This window comes from Podarcis liolepis (assembly GCF_965112155.1).
Source record: "Podarcis liolepis genome assembly, chromosome: 13".
Lineage (NCBI taxonomy): Eukaryota > Metazoa > Chordata > Lepidosauria > Squamata > Lacertidae > Podarcis > Podarcis liolepis.
Genome location: NC_139573.1, coordinates 13,619,107 through 13,642,821, shown reverse-complemented (window position 1 = coordinate 13,642,821; position 23,715 = coordinate 13,619,107). Strand labels below are relative to the sequence as shown.

The following is a 23,715-nucleotide window of genomic DNA, read 5'->3' as shown; positions in this document are numbered from 1 at the left end:
TGCATAGAAATTAAGAGATATATTATTTATTAAAACATACAGAAAATTATAATAAAAGCAGCACAGCACTCAACCTTTCCTTAAAAGCAGTCAGGTACCAAAATCCTATTGGAATAAGAAAGCCTTCACCTGCAGGGAAGGAAAGAGCCAGTCTAACTTCTCCAGGGAAGGAGTTCCAGAGTCCTGGAGCAGCCACCGAGAAGCCCTTCTTTAATTCAAAGTTTAATAATAATAATAATAATAATAATAATTTATTATTTATACCCCGCCCATCTGGCTGGGTTTCCCCAGCCACTGTGGGTGGCTTCCAACAGGAGATTAAAAAATACATTAAGATATCAGTCATTAAAAACTTCCCTAAACAGGGCTGCCTTCAGATGTCTTCTAAACATCAGATAGCCATATTTTAAGCTGTATTTTAATTAACTGGTTTTTTCCCCTGTTACATTTTATTGTAATTTATATTCGGTATTAGCCAAGCTGAGCACAGCCCTGGCCGAGGAGGGCGGGGTATAAATAAAATTTTGTTGTTGTTGGTTTCTTTGACATCTGATAGGAGAGCATTCCATAGGGTGGGCACCACTACTGAGAAGGCCCTCTGCATTGTTCCCTGTAACTTCACTTCTCGCAGTGAGGGAACTGCCAGAAGGCCCTTGGAGCTGGACCTCAGTATCCGGACTGAACGATGGGGGTGGAGACGCTCCTTCATTATCTACTCCTCTTTCCCCACTGCCCTTTCTTTCTTTTCTGGTCCCCCTTTCCTATCTAGGTGCAGATCACTTAAACTTCACTTGAGGTATGGAGGACACCACAGCAGTGGCCAAACTTAGGTTGCTGAAGTCTACCCACTTGGAGGGTCTGAGGAACAGCACCCAAGTGACTGAGTTCATCCTGACAGGACTGTCTCATGAACGTGGGGTCCAACTTTTCCTCTTTGCCCTGTTCCTCACTTTCTACATGATTGTCCTGCCAAGCAATGTGTTGATCATCATCACCATCCGGAGTGACCCTCATCTCAGCTCACCCATGTATTTCCTATTGGCCAATTTGGCATTCCTGGACATCTGGTATTCCTCCATCACTGCCCCCAAGATGCTAGTTGATTTCTTTGCTGAGCGCAAGATCATTTCTTTCTGGGGCTGCATTGCTCAGCTTTTCTTCCTCCACTTTGTGGGTGCCTCTGAGATGTTCCTGCTCACAGTCATGGCCTATGACCGCTATGTTGCCATCTGCCGTCCCTTGCACTACTCCACTATGATGGGCCGGCGCTTGTGCATCCTACTGGTGATAGCCTCTTGGGCTGGGGGCTTTGTCCACTCTTTCATCCAAGTTGTGCTGATCCTCCGCCTTCCATTCTGTGGACCCAATGAATTGGACAATTACTTCTGTGACATCACCCAGGTTCTGAGGATTACCTGTGCCAACTCCTTTGCTGAGGAGATGGTCATGATATTCAGCAGCGGCCTCATCTCTGTGGTCTGCTTTGTGGCCCTCTTGGTTTCCTACATCTTCTTGCTCACCATGCTGAAGAAGAACACCACTGGTGAGTCAGCCAGCAAGGCTCTCTCCACTTGCTATTCGCACATCACCATAGTCATTTTCATGTTTACCCCTGCCATCTACATCTATGCCCGACCCTTTGATGAATATGCTCCTGACAAGGTGGTCTCTGTCTTCCACACAATAATCTTTCCGCTCCTAAACCCCATTATCTATACCCTCAGGAACAAGGAGATCACCACAGCTATGAAGAAGGTGATCAAGAGATACCTCCTGTGCAAGAAAACATGAGAGCAATAGAATGGTAGTCAACCTGGGGTCTTCCTTGCATGACCAAGGGTGAGAAGATATGGTCAGTTTTAATAAGGAAACATCACTAGGAAACAACATTTCTCCACAATTTTCCAGTTGCTTCTTTTGCTTATGATTGATCTCCCCAACCCCTTTCTGCCTCTACACATTCACACTCTTACATGATTAAATTGTAATACATCCATATAAAATATTCTATTCAATTACCTCTTGAATAGTTGTTTCTTGACTTCATCAGCTTACGCTCAATTTATGGGAAAATTCAAACTGAAAATGGCATATATATTTTTTGCATTAAAGCTGATTGTGTAAATTCCAACTAAATTCTAGTGTGCTCTATAACAGAATAAATTTATTTCAGAGACTCCTGTGAAATAAAATTTTAGAAGCAGTCCTTTTAAAAAATCTAACAAATTATCAGTTGCCTTTCAACAAGTACATGGGATAAAATGCCTGTAAGTAAATTATATTAAAGGTGTACATGTTGGTTAAGTGAACTATTAATAAGCTCTCTTTATTGTTCTACTGAGCTCAGTTTCATGGAGTAAGCTTGTTTTTTAAATGGTGCTAACATCCTTCAGCAGTGTGAAATGAAGAAATCTTTTCAATGCCAGAATACAAAACCCTGCTGTGAAATAATAAAAACTGTTGAGATGTGTACATTACCTGAGGACTGCTGGAGAGTTTGCATAATGAAATTAAGATACCACAGATGTTACACATTATGCCTGGAGAATGTACAAAATAGTCCGACTCATGCACATCCCTCAAAGTCTGTTAGAGAGTATGCCTAATGTCTGGAGAATGTATAAGATGTAACTGAGATATGCATGTCCCCCAATACGTATGGGAGAGGAGTATACACAATTTCCCATTCATGAACAGATTACAGTGGTGCCTCGCAAGACGAAATTAATCCATTCCGCGAGTCTCTTCGTCTAGTGGTTTTTTCATCTTGCGAAGCAACCCTATTAGCGGCTTAGCGGATTAGCGGCTATTAAAGGCTTAGCGGCTATTAAAGGCTTAGCGACTATTAAAGGCTTAGCGACTATTAAAGGCTTAGCGACTATTAAAGGCTTAGCGGATTAGCGGCTAAAAGGCTATTAGCGGCTTAGCGGCTTAGAAAAGGGGGGGGAGCGGGAAAAAATTGGAACACTCGCAAGATGTTTTCGTCTTGCAAAGCAAGCCCATAGGGAAAATTGTCTTGCGAAGCAGCTCAAAAACGGAAAACCCTTTCGTCTAGCGGGTTTTCCATCTTGCGAGGCATTCGTCTTGCGGGGCACCACTGTATGTGCATATCTTCCATGTGTTGTACAGTGGTGCCCCGCAAGACGAAATTAATTCGTTCCGCAATTTTTGTTGTTTAGCGAATTTTTCGTCTTGCGAAGCACGAAATCCCATAGGAATGCATTGAAAATCAATTAATGTGTTCCTATGGTCAAAAAAAGTCCAAACAAAGCCAAATTTGGTACAACAACAGTTTATTAACTGCTCTTTAAAGTCACACATACTGTAAAGAGCAGTTCAAAAATTTAAGGGAAAATAAATTAACTTTATAAACAAAACATGTCTTTGTTTTTAGTCAAAGAAAAAAAGTCGCGAGACGTTTTCGTCTTGCGAAGCAAGCCCATAGGGGAAATTCGTCTTGCGAGGCAAATCGCGAACGGAAAAACCTTTCGTCTAGCGAGTTTTTTGTCTTGTGAGGCATTCGTCTTGCGGGGCACCACTGTACAATGACTGGTAGCTGTACACAAATATACATTATTTCTCAATAAAAGGTAAAGATAAAGGACCCCTGGACAATTAAGTCCAGTCAAAGGTGACTATGGGGTTGCGGCGCTAATCTCGCTTTCAGGCCAAGGGAGCTGGTGTTTGTCCACAGAAAGCTTTCCGGGTCATGTGGCCAGCATGACTAAATTGCTACTGGCACAACGGGACACTGTGATGGAAACCAGAGTGCACGGAAACACTGTTTACCTTTCCGCCACAGCAGTACCTATTTATCTACTTGCAGTGGCGTGCTTTCAAACTGCTAGGTTGGCAGGAGCTGGGACAGAGCAACGGGCACTCACTCCGTTGTGGGGATTCGAACCGCTGACCTTTCAATCGGCAAGATGCTCAGTGGTTTAGACCACAGTGCCACCCGTGTCCCGTGTTGCTCAATATACATTGCTTTCATATTGTGAAAGAAGCAGCAGCTCGGGATCCAGTCCATAAAAGTGCAATAACACCCATTTTTCTACATGACAGTGATCAGCATCAAGTTGTTCACGGCATAAGAAAGTGCCAGAACAATCTCCTCTTCTCTGTCTGCTGCTTGCCTCATAAACCCTCACCACTGTTTAATTCAAAAGGTGGAATTACCAGCTCAACACACACAACTCTACTAAGTTTCCTTCCTCCCCACTTAGAAGCTTAAAGTGCAGTGTGTTCTGCAAGCAAATAAATGTTCTTATATGTCTTATTATGCACATCCAGTTATCCCATGGTGTTCATTTTGTTCCTTCTATGCATCACTCTCACACACAAAAATATTCATAAGGCCTAGAAGCTCCCACCACTTTAAAATCACACTGATTTTCACTAAGCTGTAAAATGGGACCAGTCGTTATCACTAAGCATAAACCTCTTCACAGGGTTGTTGTGATGATAAAATTGGGCAGGGCAGGGTGGGGGGAGAACCACATAAGCTTTCCTCAGGTCATTCGAGGAATGGCAGGATCAAAGTTAAATAAATAAATAAATCATCATCATCAATCTTTATTACAGTCCAGAGACCCAACAAATTATTACAAAGCAATACACAATTCATATAGCCTACCTCCAGGTTAAACAAGCATTTCGTTCACAATATTGGGATCATTGGTTCTTGCAACCACTGATAAAAACTTTGCCACTGCTAATGTTCTAGCATTTGTCCTGTCTTCCAATGGGAACCTGACATAGTGAGCCTCTGATTTTCCTGGGAAAGGTACCAGCAAGGGTAGTATCAGTTCAGCCCTGGCCTGCTCATATTTTGCACAATGCAACAAAATATTATTTATGGAATCGATGTCTTGAGCACACGAGCAAAGTCTGTCCTGGTAGGGAATTCCTCTCAACCTACCATCCAGCACTGCAGAGGGGAAGACATTTAGTCTGGCTTTGGTGAAAAGCCTTCGGTAGTTAGGTACTGCCAGGTTTTTAATGTAAGATGTTAACTTAAAGTAAGTAAGTAAGTAAGTATCCCTGATAGGGATAGGCAGACATCAACCTATATTTCAACACTTCTAATGAAGGAAGAATCCAGTGCCTTCTAAGGAAAGCTGCTCCACTGTTGCACAGCTCATACCATCAGACAAGCCCCCTCCCCACCTTTTAACTGGAATTGGTTTGGATCCTACGCTCCTGAGCAGCAGAAAACAAATTTCCTCCAACTCGGGTTGGGGGGAGCTCTGGTTTGTGGGTTAATCTTGGCCTGCCAGAGGGTCCAAAGCCCACTAGGGTTTTATCCTGTAGCTGAACCCAAGTTAAAAATTTGTTCTCTGTTTCCCCCTGTCTTTCCTTCTCTATCCTTCCTTCCTTGTTTTCCTTGAATCAAGTTTTAGTCTGTAAGCTCCTTGGAGGCAGAGGCCTGTTCTCTTTTATGATGTGAATCACTGTGTACACTGCTGATGAAACAAAACAATTGCTTTAACATTTGTAAAACAAGGAGGCTAATCCACTGCACAAATCTACTCCACTGGGTTTAGTGAGTTCAGATCAAATCTAAACGGGGCATGAGGATGAATTTGCTGTGCTTTCCAGATGGTGGCAAGTTCTCAAAGTTTGTTTCCTTTGCCTCACTGGGGACACCAGAGCCAGATGTCAGAGCGGTAACTTTGGAAACAAACTCCCTTTGTAACAATGATCATCCAGCTCTTGAATGCCCATAGCACCAGTTTACCTTGCCAAGATCTAAAGGGATAAATCAAGCATCCTCTTCATTGTTGCCATTTTCCATCTGGCATGGAGAGTTCAAAGTCATCAAGCAAAACCAGAATGCTGCTTCTCAGACTGAGATTGGATCAGCCGTGGAAAGACGTTCTCTGTGTAATCTTCAAGTGACCTCAGAGTGAGTGAGTAAGGGGTAAGTGAGATGGATGGGGCTGATGGGGTAGTTCAGATTCAAATTTGCTAAAAAAAAAAAAAATCACCCCCCTTCAGACACGAGCTGAGTTGCAAAGAAGGTTTAGAATCTATATTTTAATTCATACCTAATCAGTGTTATGCCTTTCACATGCTGCTGGATTAAAGGCAGCCCTCTTTAGTGAAGCTTTTAATATCTGATAAATTATTGTATTTTAATATTTTGCTGGAATCCACCCAGAGTAGCTGGGGAAACACAGCCAGTTGGGTGGGGTATAAATAAATTATTATTATTATTATTATTATTATTATTATTATTATTATTATTACTTCCATCATCACTGACCATGTTGGCTGGGTTGTTTGGAGTTGATTAACATCTTGACAACATTCCATTGGCTATATCTATTCAAATTCTCTATCGCAGGATATGGGGGTGATAGATGATTTTGAGTTCAGAGAGGTCAGGCAGAGATTCTGTGGATTGTGACCATTCCACAATTCTGTCAATTGCCTACTGATTCCTGTAAGCACAAAATGCTTTGCTCCTCTGTTTTCACCTTCACTTCATGCCTGCCTCACATTTTCTACAACCTCTCTTGCACACAAACCACTGCATGTATCTCTTGTATCTTCCCCCTCCCAAAGACTTCAACATCTAAGCACTGTTTTCACATTCTGCCCAACTCCCATGCTGTATACCTTTCTATGCCAGTGCTTTCATATTCAACCTCATTCCCATTCCTCCTACTCATTTTTTTTTGGGGGGGGGGCATTGGCAACCCCCTTTCCACTTCCATTTTCAGCTTCACTCTTTTTTTTTAATCTCTTCACCCTTCTCCGTTCTCTTCTTAGTTCTCCCTTTCTGTGTGATCACCATCATTTTCATACCTTCTCCTGTTCTGCAGGCCCCTTTGTGTATACAACCCATACTGATATATGTTGCTCATCTTTAATATGAGAATCTTAAGAGCAAGCTGTCACTTTGCTTATTCAGATAGAGAATCTTAAGTTCAGTTGATGGATGTTGTGCACCAATGGATGTTTAAAATATCCTTTCTAAATTACCACATTGAATCTAGAACCTCATGTTAAAGACAACAAATGGTACCAGGAGTGATGGTAGTAGATACAATGGAATATTAGAGGGCCTTGTATCCTTTATCTTTCCCACACGAGGCAACTGAGAAATGGAAGAGGGAAAAGTTTAAAACATCAATTTTCACTCTTCTTCATTGGAAATTCATTGGACTAGATGATTCCCTCAGTCCCTTCCAGCTCTACAGTTCTATGATTCTTTGATTCTATAACAGCAGAAGTTTGCAAAGCAGTGGTGAGGAGACACAGAACAGAAAATAGCAGTTTTAAATGATGGAAATGGTCTGAGCAAAGTGGGAAGAAAGGGACACAGAAGAAAAAGACAGTTTTCAGCAGCAGCAGCAGCAACAACAACAACAGAAGTTTGAATAAATAAGTAAAGGGATGTGGAATAAAGTGGTGGTTTTAAACAGTGCTTTTCTTCTAAAAAGAAATGTCTCAGTACTGCATAACCTTGAGTACCCCCAGAAAAAATCCCTGGCTTTTTAACACGATATATTCTATTCAAAGATCTTCCAGAAAAAGCTATGCAGAAGATCAGTTCTGGAATAAATGTTTCATTCATAGAGAAGTGAATCCAAACTACCCCCTTCACTTAGAAACAAATGAAAGCTAGTCATGTTCATTCATTTCAATTGGTTTACTCTGAAAGGGAAAAACATTGGGTTTAGCTTTGGTTTACTTACTTGTTCCCTGTCCTCTCTCTCAAGGAACCTATTTTATGATGTTTTAGCAATTTTATAGCACACTAAGATGATTTCTTCAATGAGCTGGCAGCTTAGAAAATATTTTTGAATGAATGAATAAAAAAATATGTTTCCTTTCCCCTTTTACAGGCTAAATGGGGCACCTTAAAGAAAACCACACAAGAATAAATGAATTCCTTTTGATGGCCATATCCCCCACATGGGAGTCCCAAGCCATCCTCTTTGCGGTCTTCCTCCTGGTTTATGCATCTACCATAGCAGGAAATAGTCTTATCATGCTGACAGTGACTTCTGACCTTCGACTGCAAACACCTATGTACTTCCTGCTGGGGAACCTCTCCTTCGTGGACCTTTGCTACTCCACAGTCACAACCCCTAAAATTCTAGTGGACCTTTTGTCCAAGAAGAAGAGCATTTCCTTTGATGCCTGCATGGCCCAGCTCTTTTTCCTCCATTTTGTGGGTGCTACCGAGATGTTCCTTCTCACCATCATGGCCTATGACCGGTATGTGGCTATTTGCAAGCCTCTGCACTATCCCAATATCATGAACAGGCAGCTTTGTAGCTGGCTGGTGGCAGCCTCTTGGACTGGGGGCTTCATCCACTCCACAGTGCAGTTAGTTCTCACTATAGGGCTTCCCTATTGTGGGCCCAACCAACTGGACAACTTCTTCTGTGATGTCCCACCGGTTATCAAGCTGGCCTGCACTGATACCTACGTCACTGAACTCCTCATAGTCTCCAACAGTGGCCTCATCTCAATCAGCTGCTTTGTCATCTTGGTTGCTTCCTATGCCACCATCCTGGTGAGGATCCGCTCCCCTGAGGGACGGCGCAAAGCCCTCAATGTCTGTGCCTCTCACCTAATGGTGGTGACATTGTTCTTTGGTCCTTGCATCTTTATCTACGGTGGGCCCTTATCCACTATCTCAGTAGACAAGCTGACCCCTGTCCTGTACAATATCAATATCATTACTCCCATGCTGAATCCATTGATCTACACTCTGAGAAACAAAGACGTTAAGTCAGCCATAAGGAAGCTGACAGGGAAGGAAACAATTTCTGATGGGAAGGTAGACAAGTGATTCCCTGGATTATTGCTTATAGAGACCTTCACAGCAGCATAGTTGGGTGTAGCATGTAATTGGAGAGTGTTGAAAGCAACCATTTTTGATAAAAAATGGACTGATCTTTTAAAAATGTGCTTTGGCACATTTGAAATATGAATTAAGTACCCATCATATTCTTCTTTAATGCTGAGGAATTAGTAAGAAATCTAATTAACAAGAACAATAAGAACCTACAAGCTTAATCAGCAAGTCCTTTATCAGTAAGGAGGCTTCATTTTTAAAAACCAATATTATGGCACTGTGGTTTTCATTTCCTATGCAAAAGTCCTGCTAGCTTCTGGTCAAATCCCTATTATTACTGTCTGAATGTGATGTAGATATCATTGGCAATCAAATAAAAAAGAGGTTAAATGCATGTGAATATAACCTGTAATTAAATAAACTTAGTATGTGTATTAAACAAAAATATCAGTTTTTGATATATAACATTCAATAAACCTGATAGTGTGATATTTTAAGTTGCAGAACTGGGAACACTCTTGAGTCCAAAAACATATTTCATTGACACTACCAAAGTAATTATTTCTAAACAACCACCCTACTCCAATTATTTTGGGGACATGACATGCATGGTCTTTAACCCTTTCTCCCCACACTATGGTTCTGATCCAGATTGCCTATTCTGAACATGGAAGGGGAAACTAGCAGTCACTTTCTGTGAACCCCTTAGATCCCTATGCCCTTCTGTCACCTATCTTGTAGTCAAATCCAAGCAGGTGCTACTAAATCATTTACATGCTCTTTCCCTGTTTATCTCTCTCTACCCTTCCTTCTTTTAAACTGTAAGATCCTTGAAAGCAGAGCTCTTTTCTTTTTCATGTTGTAAAGTACTGTGGACAATTATGGTGCAGCAACATCAATTCCCTTCAAATTTTTAAATCAAGAAGGTGCTTACAAAGTACAAATCCATCCTATGGCACATAAAAGGTAAAGGTAAAGGGACCCCTGACCATTAGGTCCAGTATTGACCGACTCTGGGGTTGTGGTGCTCATCTTGCTTTATTGGCTGAGGGAGCTGGCATACAGTTTCCAGGTCATGTGGCCAGCCCTAGGCGCTGTGGTTTTAGACCCTTAAAAACTAAGGAGTAGTCCCTTAAAACGAAGGAGTATGTTCCACCGAGATTTGTACTCTGATCGCTGGATTCAGAGTCCAGAGTGCTAATCATTACACCAAGGAAACTTACACATGGCACATAATAAATGCCACTTAAAAGTAAACTGTACTGGGGAGGAATTTCTTTTACAAATTCTCAAATTCCTTCCCTCACTGGAGACATCAGAGCAGTAACTTTGGCAAGAAACTCCCTTTGCAACCACAATCATTCAGCTCCGCCATACTCAGCACATCAGTTTGCCCTGCCAAGATAAATCAGGAAGTCTTTTCATTATTCTCACTTGCTGATTTTCAAAGGCATTGGGTGGCACTGGAATGCCACTTCCCACTTCCCAGTGCAAGATCTTAGTGGCTGTGGAGAGATGTTCCTCATGCAACCTCAGAGTGAGTAAGGAGAGAGCAAGTGAGATGGACAGGGCTGATGGGGTAGACATGCTCTAAATTCACTGAGCAATTTCCCCCCTTAAAACACAAACTAGGCTGCAAAAAATGTTACAATCTGTCTTGTAATTCCCAGATAGATGTCATCCAGATGTTTCTGAACTACAACTCCCATCACCATTGACCATGCTGTGTGGGATTGATTGGAGCTGGGGATGAATAACCCTTGGGCAGCATCCCACTGGCTGCCACCAATTCTCTATTATAGGATTTATGACTATAGCTACTTTTGAGAGATTTTAAGGAGTGGCATTTTGCATCTTGTGATTGTTTCATAATTCTTTCAGTTGTCTAGCAGTCCTTATCAAGCACAAAAGCAGGGCTGGCACTACCATTGGGCAACATGAGGCAATCACCCTCAGTGGCACATGTTGGTACCATTTTATAACTTGCTTTGGGTTAGGTTTTGTGAAAAAAGCAGCTAATTAAAGATACTTGTGATGGTGGTGATAATATTACTGCTATGAGGCAGCAGCTCTCTGGTTTTCTTCTGACACAATCACAGACATTCTCCAAGATTGTTGAGGCAGACAAAAGTAAACCAAACTGGAATGAAAAGTATTTATAGGGAGCTGAAAGAGGAATCTCTGTTTGTCCTTTTTCATTCTTCTGGGATTCTTTCATTCTTTTTTGCATGCTTATGTATTTGAAAAGCCTACACAACCTGTTAAACCAGATTGCCTGTGTCTGGTTCGATTTGGAAGGTGATCTCTAAAGGCTTGCTGACATTTTCCAGTATATGTGTTTATTCAGAAATATATAGGCTGGGTGCAGGTGAAGTTGTATCCTAAATATTCCCCCAGACTGTCCAGGTCCAATGCACCTCTGTCAGGTTCCTGGGGAGCTGTCCAGCACCTCAATCACTCTTAAATCCCAGAGCCCCAAAGTCATTTCTCTGGCCCTCTGTCTACCCCCCCTTCTTTCTTTCACCGACTGCAGTTTCTTTTCTAAGACAGATTGTTTTCACCATTCTTAGCTGTGTTGGAGAGTAGAGAGTGTGAGCCCACATGATTTATTCGAGGGGAGGTTAGGTAACATTGCATCAAGGAAGTGTTAATTCATACTTTTGTCTGTCCCATAGCACGAAAGTGCAATATTTTTTGGAGGCATGTTTGTTGCACAAGACATCCTAATCACCTGTAAATGCACAACCTGAATTTGCCGGCATGTGATTGAACCCTACCTGAAGATGGTGATACTCTACTAGCACCCAAAGAGAGATTTTACTTGGCTATTCAAAGGGGCAGCTATTGAAAGCAACCAACACCCCCCCCCCCGTCAAATGAGACATTTGCCATTTTTTTCAGGACTGATAAGGCTTTATCCAACAGCTTTTCCTGGTTCCACCAACCATCTCATGTCCAGCCAGCACCACAACCCCCAGTGTACATTATAGATAAATATTAAAATTTCTTAATGCAGAACTACCGATGCTCTCAAAAGTTAAAGCAAATCCTGGTACATAAAGGATGCAACTCAGTCTACCCTTTCCCTAGTCCAAGTCCCATTGAGCACACCAAATCTGATCTAGACTGACAGTGCAATCCCATCCATGTCTACTCAGAAGTAAGTCCCATCCATAGGCATGCATATTTTAACTGTCCTGTATATTTGTAAATAAAGACAAGTATTATAAAATGAAGATTTATTTTATTTTGTTATAAATAGATTTATATACTGTTGTATCATAGAAATCTATCATAGTGGTTTATGATAATTTAGAATACGAACCATACAGTAAAATCATTTTACAAAATAAAAACAAGTTAAAAGCAAAAGAATAAAAAACACAGGAATGTTGGCAATCAAGGAAACAATTTCTGATGGGAAGGTAGACATGTGATTCCCTGGATTATTGCTTATAAAGACCTTCACAACAGCAAAGCTGGGCAAAATATGTAATGGCAGTGACTCAAAAACAATAATTTAAACTAATGTGTTTTTTAAAAAAAACACATGTGAGGGGCATTGAAACTTTGGATGTATGATTTTAGGACCAAAACTATTCTTTTGATTTTATGGTGGTTAAGAAATCTGAATGATGATAACAACAGCAAATTACAAACTTAATGAGCAAGTCCTTAGGCAGTAAGGAATCTTCATTTTTAAATATATATTAGGGCAGTATGGTTTCCTGGCGTGCTCTGGTCCATGGGGTCACAAAGAGTCGGACACGACTAAACGACTAAACAACAATGGTTTCCGTGTCTTAGGTAGATTACCTTCAAGCTTCTGACTGAATCCCAATTTTTTATTCCTAGGTGTGATGTAAATGTTGCATATACTCAGATAAACAAAGAGGTTTAAAATATGCAAAAATAACAATAAGCTAAGTAATCAATAAAAAATGAACCTGCTAATATATGGTGCAGTGTGTGTACATAAAAATATACCAAATATATATTTATATGAATATTGTGATGGACAACCCTTGGGTCTGCCTCTTTGTGACCCAACAGCCAGTTGGAGCTGACAAGTAGATCAACTAATCAAGAGGCGTGGGGGAATGGGATGTCAAGGACTGGCTGGATGAGGAAGAGCATTGGAAGCTGCCCACCCAAGATCCCCTCAGGAAGGACACAGAAGATGACTTAGATCCTGGATCATGGTGGTGGGACACTGAAGAGCAGTCTGCAGAAGGGACAAGCTCAGAGGTGCAAGAAGCAAGGGGGTTGAGTGATCAACAATGGTCAGAAGAAGGAGGGCATTCCAGGATAGGGTTAGAGACTGAGAGTCACAGTGTGAGCACAGACTCAGACAAAGAGGAGTCAGAGGTTGCCCTTGCTGCCCAACAACAGAACAGTCCCAATTCTGCTGCCTCTCCTCCCCCTCTGACACCCCGCTTGAGGAGAGTCCTGCACATTGCCGAACAACAGGCCAAACAGGTCTAGAGGAGGAGCCCCCCCCTCAACACAGCCTTTGCTTGAAACGAATCCAGAGTGAGAGGCTAGAGGGGGAAGGTCAGGGCTAGTGATCAATTTCAGCAACATCTCAGCTGGATTAAGAGAAACCACAGGACTCTACTGTGTTGTTATTTTCTGTTAATAAAAAGCTGATTGCATTCTGTGTCTACCATGTGTCCCTGCACTGTGGTCAATGTGGGCTCTGGCTAGCCGAGCAGACTCAGATAGGATAGAGGAAACAGAGTGGGTTAGTGTTGACGTTAGGAATAGTCTGTGGCCAGACAATTTTCTCTTTACCTAAAGAGACAGTTAAGATTTGGAGGGGCTGGAAGTGTTCTTTGGGTGGAGTAAAACAATAGCCAGTCCTAGGAAGCATTTCTCTGTCTGCTAGAATGTCTTCAGTAAAGATTTATTAAACATCATTGTTAAGCTACAACCTCTTATATAAACATATAAAGTTCCTGTTTTGTTATAAGTGCCTTTAATTCATTTTTCTGGGTGAGAGCTGAATGGTCACAAGTTCTCCTTCACCTATTTATACCATCTTGCTTCTGGTAAATAAAATACTCTACTACAATTGGTTTAGACCAGAACCTCTGCTATGGGAAGAGTACAGGCAGCTGGTCTCATTTCACCACCTAAGGCAAAACAGGAATGTAGGCAGAGTCTTGGTCTATTCAATACTGTAAAGCCCCGTGAACACTGGTGTTGCAACACTGTGGATTGCTTTCAGATTTATAAAGCAAGAAGGTGGTTGCAATGTACAAATCCATTCTAATGGACTTGCTGAGTGAAGATTAAAGGAAAACTGGCTTGAGGAGGAATTTCCTTTGCAAGTTCTCAAAGTTTACTGCCCTTCTCTCACTGGGAATACCAGAGCAGTAACTTTGGAAAGAAACTCCCTTTGCAACCACACTCACCAGCTCCTTAATGCCTACACATATGTGCCAAGTCTCAAAGAGATAATTAAATAAGACTTTTCATTGTTCCCATTTGCCAGCATTCAAAGTCATTGAGTGACACTGCAAGACCACTTCTCACTTCACACACCAAGATTTGATTAACTGTGAAGAGATGTTCCCTGTGCAACCTCAGAGTGAGTAAGGAAGGGAGTGCAAGTGAGACACACAGGGCTGATGCGGTAGACCAGATATAAATTTGCTAACCAATTTCCCTCCTTCAGACACAGACTAGCTTGCAGAAAAGGGTTAGAACCTGTCTTGTAATTCACAGCTAGCTAATGTGTTCTCCAGATGTTTCTGGACCACAGCTACCATCCTTGAGCATGTTGCCTGGGACTGATTGGAGCTAGGGTTGAATAAACCCTGGGTGGCATCCAATTGGCAGCCCTGTTCTAATTCTCTGTTATAGGACTTGTGATGATAGATGCTTTGGGGTTGAGAGATTTTAGGGGGAGATTTTGCATTTTGTGATTATTCCATAATTCTCTCAATTGTCTTGTGATGCTTGTCAAATAGAGAAGCAGAGCAAAGTGAGGCAATCACTTGAGGTGGCACGTGGTGGTTCCATTTCAAAGTTGCTCTGGGTCACATTTCGGGGGGGGGAGCCAAATAATAAGGGATAATGGTGGTGGTGATAATGCTGGGGATGGGTGGAGAGCAACCCTCTGGCTGCTTCATCTCACACACCACATCCAGTCCCCAAGATTGTTGAGGCAGACACAGTTGAATCAAACTGAGACAATAAGTCCTCATGTGAAGCAGAAGACAATTAGAAAGAAGGGTCTGTGATTCTCCTATTTTCTTCTCTCTGGTATTGGGTTTATTTCTCTTTCTGCAAGTATGTGTGTTTCAAAAGTCTGCCCAGCCTCTTGAACCAGGTTGCCTGGGTCTGGTTCCTGTTGGAGGGAGATCTCTGGAAGCTTATTGGCATTTTGTAATATGTGTGCTTATTTGCAAAAATACAAGCTGACCATAGGTGCTGGAGTAGCTTAAACACCCTAATAGACTGTCAAGGACCACTGCACCCGCCAACATCAGGTTCACAGGGAGCTATCCAGTACTCCCCCAAACCCTGTTAACTCCCAAGTCCCAAATTCATCTCTTGCCTTCTCTCTGTGTATGTTTTCCCCCTCCAACTGCAGTTTCTCCTCTTAGGTAGGCATCTCAATTGCACAATTCTTAGCTAGAGTGGGGAGCAGAGCTTCTGGGCACTTGCAGAAGACCTGTTTATTGAGCAGTCAGCCCAATTCATTTGTAACTTGGTTAGGCAACATTGCATCAAGGAAGTGTTGCCACATACTTCCCTCTGCATTTTTCTTATCAGAAAAAAAGTTAAATATTTGGGGGGGAAGCATGTCTAGAGTGCAAGATTTCCCAAACAACTGTAAATGTGCAATCTGAATTCGCCATAAAGTAACTGAATCCTACCTGAAGATGATGACACCCTGAAAGGGCCCAGAAAGAGATCTTAATCTTAGATATTGCTTGGACCACACAAAAAGCCAGCTATTGATAGCAATCTCCCAATCACCTTATTAAAGGAGACATTTGACATTTGTCAGGACTAATAAGGTATTATGTGGCAGTTTTATTGGTTTCATTAGCTCTCTCTTATCCCCATCCCCTACCCTCAATGTACAATATGGATAGAATTTTAAAATGTCCTGATGCAGAACTTCCTGGGTCCTCAAAAGGTAAAGTATAATTTTAAGACATAAAGTTTGCATTCCAGTCCACACTTTTCTAGGACTGTGGTGTTAATCATGTTTGCTAGAGTTACTGAAGATACCTTAAAAACTGCTTCATTAGGAGAGTGTTAAATGATACGCACTGCCATCGTGGGTGATCATTAGAAGAGTTTTCTGTGTAAGGACTTGAATACAGTGGGACCTCAGGTTAAGAACTTAATTTGTTCTGGAGGTCCGTTCTTAACCTGAAACAGTTCTTAACCTGAGGTGCCACTTTAGCTAATTGGGCCTCCTGCTGCTGCTGCGCCGCCACCGTACAATTTCTGTTCTCATCCTGAAGCAACGTTCTTAACCCGAGGCGCTATTTCCGGGTTAGCAGAGTCTGTAACCTGAAGCGTCTGTAACCTGAAGTGTCTGTAACCCGAGGTACACTGTATGTTGTGAAAATTTAGTGAAGAAGGCATCCCACTACTAATTGTGTTAGCCTATCTATAAGGGTGCTTAGAACAGTTCCTTGCTGTGCTAGTGAACTCATGACAAGCAGTGTCTTGGCTCTTATTGATGCTTTTATGGTTTTATGGTATTAATTAGACTATATACTACCTTACAATATTGCGTTTGAAAGTGTTGTTTATGAATATGTAAATAAAGAATACAGAACTTGTTACCCTCATCCCGTTTAAAGCGCTGAGTAGTTCCAGGGATATAGTGCTTAACTGGATCTAGTTTCTATTGGAAGTTACTAGAGGTTTATTGGCATTTTGTAAAACTTGACTTTGTAGTTCCCTAGCCAATTGTGCAGGGGCAGACCTTTCATAATAAGAGGCCTTTATGAGGCCACATTTGGCACCCCCAAATGTATATTATTATTTTGCATCCCATCAAACTGATATAGAAATATAGTGAACTGGATGCTGTAAAAATGGGAAATTGCTAAAATGAAATTGACAGTTTTACTGATTCCTACACCTTGTATATTCTGTATACACCTTGACATTCTGGAGACCAGATATATAAAATGATTGAATGGACAGACAGACAGACAGAGAGATATTACACTGTATACCTAAAATGTTGTTGCTATTGACATTCAACCTGTGAAAGTTGGCAGTCCCAGGCAACTGCTGTCAGTGTCCAAAAGCTTACACCAGTAAATGCCTCCAGGTACCTATACAGTATGTGTAGTTTGTATGGCAGAAGAGTGGGGAAATAAAAGTCTTCAGATATTGATCAATTGTATCTGGAAATTCAAACGTTCACATGATTTTGAACTTTGGGCCTGATTTTGGACTTTTTGAACTGTAGGGGTAATGAGTGTCAATTGGCAACTATGCTTAAAAACCACCTAGAAGCCCCATCACGGGTCAAAGAAACCAGACAGGAGTCAGGGGTGGCAGGACTAACGGGGCCCTGTAATGTATCTGTTTAATTATTATTATTATTATTATTATTATTATTATTATTATTATTATTATTTATATCCCTCCCTCCCCAGCCAAAGCTGGGCTCAGGGCGGCTAACAACAATAAAATAGTGCAACATTCTAGAAACATTTCATTATAAAATTAATTAAAATCAAATCAAATTGATGGCAACCATTAAGATAAAGTTATGTGAAGATTGCCAAAGGAGGGAGTCAGGCTGCGCCCTGACCAAAGGCCTTGTGGAACAGCTCTGTCTTGCAGGCCCTGCAGAAAGATGTCAAGTCCCGCAGGGCCCTAGTCTTTTGTGACAGAGCGTTCCACCGGATTGGAACCACAGCCAAAAAAGCCCTGGCTCTGGTTGAAGCCAGTCTAACCTCTCTGTGGCCTGGGACCTTCAGGATGTTTTTATTTGAAGACCGTAAGTTCCTCTGTGGGACATACCATGGCTTTGCCAGGAAATGAACAGCTTGGCCACAGCCATGCAAGCCTTGGCAACTTCTAGAATGCATTATTGCATGGGTAGGCAAACTAAGGCCCGGGGGCCGGATCCAGCCTAATCATCTTCTAAATCCAGTCTGTGGATGGTCCAGGAATCAGCATATTTTTGCATGAGTAGAATGTGTCCTTTTATTTAAAATGCATTTCTGGGTTATTTGTGGGACATAGGAATTCATTCATTATCCCCCCCCAAAAAAATATATATATATAATCCGGTCCCCCACAGGGTCTGAGGGACAGTGAACCGGCCCCCTGCTGAAAAAGTTTGCTGACCCCTGCATTATTGCAATGCACTCTATGTAAGGCTACACTTGAAGCTGCAGGTAGTGTAGAATGCTGCATCCCAGCATTTGGCCAGAGCACCTCCTTATTAACATACTACAATAGTGTTGAATGCTGTGCACTGTCTGTCATTCTATTACTAGGCCAGAATATTACTGAGCTAACCAGGCAATATCTCAACTCCCCATCAGACACCCAGAAGAAGAAGAAGAAGAAGAAGAAGAAGAAGAAGAAGAAGAAGAAGAAGAAGAAGAAGAGCAGCTCTGAACAACTGCAAAGCATGGTTCAATCCTTGCTTACATTCTATCAGTGATGGTTAATTCATTTAGGAATCTGCCTTAGTTGGTAACTAAAGTCATCAAAAGCAGGGGGGAAGGATCACTTTAGCAGTATTTATAAGGATGGGGCAAAATGTTACCAGCCTGAAGATGGTGAAGAAGAGGAGGTTGTGGCCAAAAAATAAGAAGGTGTTTTGGACAGTTTGTTTTAAGCATGAACACTGAGCACATTCTACCCTGATTTAAGTTGTGTATATGCCATCCACATTTTAGGTCCAACTGCACACTTTTAAAAGCCCCTTGGAGGTAACAGTATTATTGTTAGTGAATAAAGTGCTTAAACAACCTGGATCCAGGTTACTCAAAGGACCAAATTTTCCCTAGTGTACAGGTTAGAACAGTATAATCACTTGGCCAAGCCTTCCTGACTGTCTCACAGTTATCTCCTGTTGATTTATTTTCTTTACCAACTGAAAGTTTTTATGGTAGTGGCTACTTGTCCATCTCTTGATAATATTTTTAGCTTCACCAAGCACTTTTAGAGAATTGAGTAGATTCAGTCTTGAGAATCTGATCCATGTTTTGTGATTTAGAGTTGAATTCAATGGTAGTCCTATTCAGGGGAGAGCCAATGAAAATGATGGGCCATTCATTTGAATGGATCTACTCTAAGTAGGAATAGCATTGGAGACAGCATTTATTTATTTATTTATTTATTTATTTATTTATTTATTTATTTGGTTGGTTGGTTGGTTGGTTGGTTGGTTGGTTGGTTATAGCTGGCTATTCCCCCCCCCCAGCAGCCAATTTTATAAGGTTTTCTTATTTTATTTTGCACCCCCATGAATAATTAAAAATGCTTCTTTCCACTTTTGCAGGCAAAATGGATCACCTGAAAGGAAACTACACCAGAGTCAATGAATTCCTCTTTGTGGCCCTTTCTCCAACATGGCAGTCCCAAGCCACCCTCTTTGTATTCTTCCTCCTAGTCTATGCAGCCACCCTAGTAGGAAACAGCCTGATCCTGCTGACAGTGACCTCAGACCCTCGACTGAGAACACCCATGTACTTTCTGCTTGGGAACCTCTCATTTCTAGACCTTTGCTACTCCCATGTCACAACCCCTAAGATGTTGGTGGACTTTTTGTCTGAGAAGAAGAGCATCTCCTTTGATGCCTGCATGGCCCAGCTCTTTTTCCTCCATCTCTTGGCCGCTGCTGAGATGTTCCTCCTCACTGTCATGGCCTATGACAGGTATGTGGCCATTTGCAAGCCTCTGCACTACCCCAATATCATGAACAGGGAGCTCTGTAGCTGGCTGGTGGCAGCCTCTTGGACTGGGGGCTTCATCCACTCCATGGTTCAATTACTCCTCACTATAGGCCTTCCCTACTGTGGGCCCAACCAACTGAACAACTTCTTCTGTGATGTCCCACCGGTCATCAAGCTGGCCTGCACTGACACCTACATCACTGAGCTTCTCATAGTCTCCAACAGTGGCCTCATTTCAGCCAGCTGCTTTGTCCTTTTGGTGATCTCCTATGCAACCATCCTGGTGAGGATCCGCTCTCCTGAGGGACGGCGCAAAGCCCTCAATGTCTGTGCCTCCCATCTAATTGTGGTGACATTGTTCTTTGGACCTTGCATCTTTATCTACACTGAGCCTTTATCTGCTATCACAGTAGACAAGCTGACCCATGTTCTTTACAATATCAATCTCATCACCCCTATGCTGAATCCATTAATCTACACTCTGAGAAACAAAGATGTGAAGTCAGCAATAAGGAAGCTGACAGGGAAGGAAATAATTTCTGATGGGAAGGTAGAGACGTGATTCTAAAGACTTTCACAGAATATCCTCCAAAGAAACTATCTAAACAGCCATGCTTTTGCTTTTATGGAGAAGGGTGGATAACAAATTTAAATAATAACAACAGCAACAATATACAAATCTAACCTGCAAATGCTTAATCAACAATGACATTTCATTTTAAAACAGATATTATAGCACTTTGGTTTTCTTTTCCTATGCAGAAGCTTGAGATTGAATCACAATTATTACTCCCTGACAATGATGAAAACGTCCTATGCAATCAAATAAATAAAGAGATCAAGCACATGAAAATACAACATGTAATCAAATAAATTGAGTATGCATATTTAACCAAAATATCAATGTTCAAATAAATAACATTAATATACGGGATAAAACAATGGTGTTGTGTGTGTGTGTATGAATGAAATGTTGTATGTAACTTAAAAATATAATATAGTTGGTGAGCTTCTCCATAGACCAGAAGACTAGGAGTGGCTCTGCAAATATTTTGGGGTGGGGTGGCTGAGAGAGTCAGCAGTGAAATCTGAAGTGGGTAACATAAAGACATACAGACATAATTTTATTTGTAACATCACAATGCTTGGATAATTGTCAAGGTTTAAACCCTCCCACCCAGCCCAACTCTGCGATGGAAAATAATGGCACCTCTACAGAGCCCTAACCTTGACATTTTCCAATTTGGGTAAAGTGGAAAAGGAAGACCAAGAGAACAAAGGAAGCAGTGGGGAAATCCATTTAAAGTATAATAGGCAGATTGACTCATGGGAACAGTGTCATCAATAAGCTACAGTGTTAACCCTCTCATCACTGATTTCATCTGGCGAAGTTACAGAGGTGGAGGCTTAGTCATTGTTTCAGAAACTATATCTCTCCCCTCCCCCCAAATCACTCTCTCTATACCTAATCCTCACCAAGGGACTACATTTTTTAAAGCCAAAACCATTTATTCTCTTTACCTACTTCTGTCTGTATCATTCTGGTTTGTATCTCACAAAAAACCCCACCTGTCCTGCCCATTTTCCCCTTCAGCTATGTGGTTCTCTGGCACTACCCTCAGATCGACTTCAACCCCCCTGTAACCCACTCTCACTAAGTTTTAGAACCCTGAACTGGATTTCTATTAGGCCTTTTAAAAATTATTTATTGTTCTGCCTTCACAGATACTGAATGAGTCCCACCTCAGTCAGCAGTCACCCACAATTTTATTGATCACAGAGATAATAAATGATTTTACAATAGTTCAGTGCAAAGGAGCATATGGTTTCGGTAACATACTTAAGATGTGACTTCGGTTCATATGAACACTCCTACCTACTCTACCATTCTAAATATATCCAGGCTAAATATACACTCACCATTTGTCCCCAAACCATGACCATTAATAACACCGACCCCACTCTCTCTCACTAATACTACCACAGCTACCCAAACACTTTACCCCACCCCCATGAAACTCCAACTACCACTGCTCCTTTCAACTAAAAACCACCAGTAGTCAATTTCCCTATCAAAATTCTTATCCAGTTACTATTTACTTCCAACATTCCAAGCACAATCTCTGCCTCTCCCAGCCTAACACCTTATTTCAATTATTATACAATCTGAGAAAAGAGACAATGCACATACTTTTGTTAACCAAGAAAATATTTAATAAACATTATTTGAAATGCACTGCACTGGCTTCCAGTGCATGTCCAGAAAGAAAGAAAGAAAGAAAGAAAGAAAGAAAGAGAGTTTGGATTTGATACCCTGCTTTTTCACTACCCTAAGGAGTCACTACCCTAAGGAGTCTCAAAGCGGCTAACATTCTCTTTTCCCTTCCTCCCCCACAACAAACACTCTGTGAGGTGAGTGAGGCTGAGAGACTTCAAAGAAGTGTGACTGGCCCAAGGTCACCCAGCAGCTGCATGTGGAAGAGCAGGGAATCGAACCCGGTTCACCAAATTAAGAGTCCACTGCTCTTAACCACGACACCAGAAAGAAAGAAAGAAAGAAAGAAAGAAAGAAAGAAAGAAAGAAAGAAAGAAAGAAAGAAATTATACTCACCTATATATTTAGCAAAATATATATACTATCACATACTAGTTTACTGTAATTATTTTAATATTTACACACTTTCATTTATATATACACCAGAGCATCACAGGCTCCCACTCCCATCAGTCCCAGAAGGTATGGCCAATGGTCAGGGATGATGGAAGTTGAAGTCAATACAGCATATAAAATGTCAAACATGAAAAACAAGAAGCTGGTTGCAAAGTACAAATCTACTCTACTGGACTTCAGTGCAAATTAAAGGTAAATTAGGCTGAGGGGGAATTTCCTTTACAACTTCTCAGAGATTTCTGTCTTTCCCTCATTGGAGACATGAGAGCAGCAACAGCAGAAACAAACTCCCTTTGCAATCAGAGTCATGCAACTCCTTAATGCCCAGAGCACCTGTTTGCCTCGCCAAGATCCAAATGGATAAATTGAGATGTCTTTTCATTGTTCTCATTTTCTGGCTTGCAGAAAGCATTCGATGTCGTTGAGTGACAATAGAAGACCACTTCTCACTACTCATTCCAAGATGTGATCAGTTGGGGAGAGACATTCTCCATACAACTTCAGAACTGAGTAAGTAGAGAGCAAGTGGAATGAACAAGGCTGATGGGGGAGACCTGAAACAAATTTGCTAATCATTTTCCCCCTTCAAACAGAAACCATCATTTCCTCCAGATGTTGCCAGACTACAACTGCCCTTATCACTAACCATGTTGGTTGGGACTGATGGGACTTGGTGTTGAATAACATTTAAAGGGCATCTCAATGCCTATCAATATTCTATTTCTGTTATAGTATTTGCGGTGATATATGCTTCTGGGTTGAAAGATTTCAGGGGTAGGTTGTGATTATTCCACAATATTGTCAATTGCCTCCTGTCAAGCACAGAAGAAGGGCTGACCCTACCATTAGGCAAAATGAGGCAACTGCTTCAGGTGGCCAACTAACTCAGGATAATAATAATGGTGATTATTATTACATTGATGGTGGGAGGTGGTAGCAGCACCCATCAGTTATCTCCCTGCTCTGGAGATCACAGCTGTGTGCCACACAGCCTGCCTTGCAAGAGAGAGAGTCATAGCTCAGTGAAAGAACAACCACTTTGCATGCAGAAACTCCCAAGTTCAATCCCTGGCATTGCTAGGAAGGGTAGGGAAGCCCTGGAGAGCCACTGCCAATCAGTGTAGACAATACTAAGCCAGACTGACCTGTAGGTCTGAGTCAGTACAAGGCAGATTCCTATGTTTCTATGAAGTCACTAGTCTGCTGCCGTAAGGTGCAATGGAGGAGGTTACTCTCCCATTGCCAGAGTCAACTGCTAGCCTAGTCAGTTTCATTCAGAGAAAAAGCAAGGCAGAGAGGGACACACAGAGAAAGCAGAGAGTGACCTA

At 41.6% G+C, this 23,715-nt stretch overlaps 4 protein-coding genes across 10 annotated transcripts in view; all 4 read left to right on the top strand.

The window, feature by feature from the left end:
* LOC310691388 (vomeronasal type-2 receptor 26-like) overlaps nucleotides 1-23,715 on the top strand; it is a 252,293-nt gene that overhangs the window by 154,617 nt on the left and 73,961 nt on the right. The gene's annotated exons all lie outside the window — the stretch shown is intronic.
* Nucleotides 582-4,231, top strand: LOC310691452 (olfactory receptor 4M1-like). 2 transcript variants are annotated; one of them, XM_083471246.1, is made up of 2 exons: nucleotides 582-1,543; nucleotides 4,063-4,231. In XM_083471246.1, exons 1-2 carry the CDS (start codon nucleotides 799-801, stop codon nucleotides 4,089-4,091), a joined length of 774 nt encoding a protein of 257 aa, XP_083327372.1. In that variant the 5' UTR covers nucleotides 582-798; the 3' UTR covers nucleotides 4,092-4,231. The 2 variants fall into 2 exon arrangements, with proteins under 2 accessions (XP_083327372.1, XP_083327373.1); XM_083471247.1 differs by lacking the exon at nucleotides 4,063-4,231 and adding an exon at nucleotides 1,725-2,018.
* LOC310691424 (olfactory receptor 4Q2-like) lies at nucleotides 1,719-20,323 on the top strand. 2 transcript variants are annotated; one of them, XM_083471215.1, is made up of 3 exons: nucleotides 1,719-1,839; nucleotides 7,854-8,797; nucleotides 20,267-20,323. In XM_083471215.1, the coding sequence occupies exons 2-3, from the start codon at nucleotides 7,859-7,861 to the stop codon at nucleotides 20,276-20,278; spliced, it is 951 nt and encodes a 316-aa protein (XP_083327341.1). In that variant the 5' UTR covers nucleotides 1,719-1,839; nucleotides 7,854-7,858; the 3' UTR covers nucleotides 20,279-20,323. The 2 variants fall into 2 exon arrangements, with proteins under 2 accessions (XP_083327341.1, XP_083327342.1); XM_083471216.1 differs by lacking the exon at nucleotides 1,719-1,839 and adding an exon at nucleotides 5,772-5,909.
* On the top strand, nucleotides 1,755-20,278 carry LOC310691420 (olfactory receptor 4Q2-like; the record flags this gene model as incomplete). 5 transcript variants are annotated; one of them, XM_083471207.1, is made up of 3 exons in its annotated part: nucleotides 5,795-5,905; nucleotides 14,313-14,408; nucleotides 19,323-20,278. In XM_083471207.1, exons 2-3 carry the CDS (start codon nucleotides 14,387-14,389, stop codon nucleotides 20,276-20,278), a joined length of 978 nt encoding a protein of 325 aa, XP_083327333.1. In that variant the 5' UTR covers nucleotides 5,795-5,905; nucleotides 14,313-14,386. The 5 variants fall into 5 exon arrangements, with proteins under 5 accessions (XP_083327334.1, XP_083327335.1, XP_083327333.1 ...); XM_083471208.1 differs by lacking the exons at nucleotides 5,795-5,905; nucleotides 14,313-14,408 and adding an exon at nucleotides 1,755-1,839; XM_083471209.1 differs by lacking the exon at nucleotides 14,313-14,408 and having other exon boundaries at nucleotides 5,789-5,905.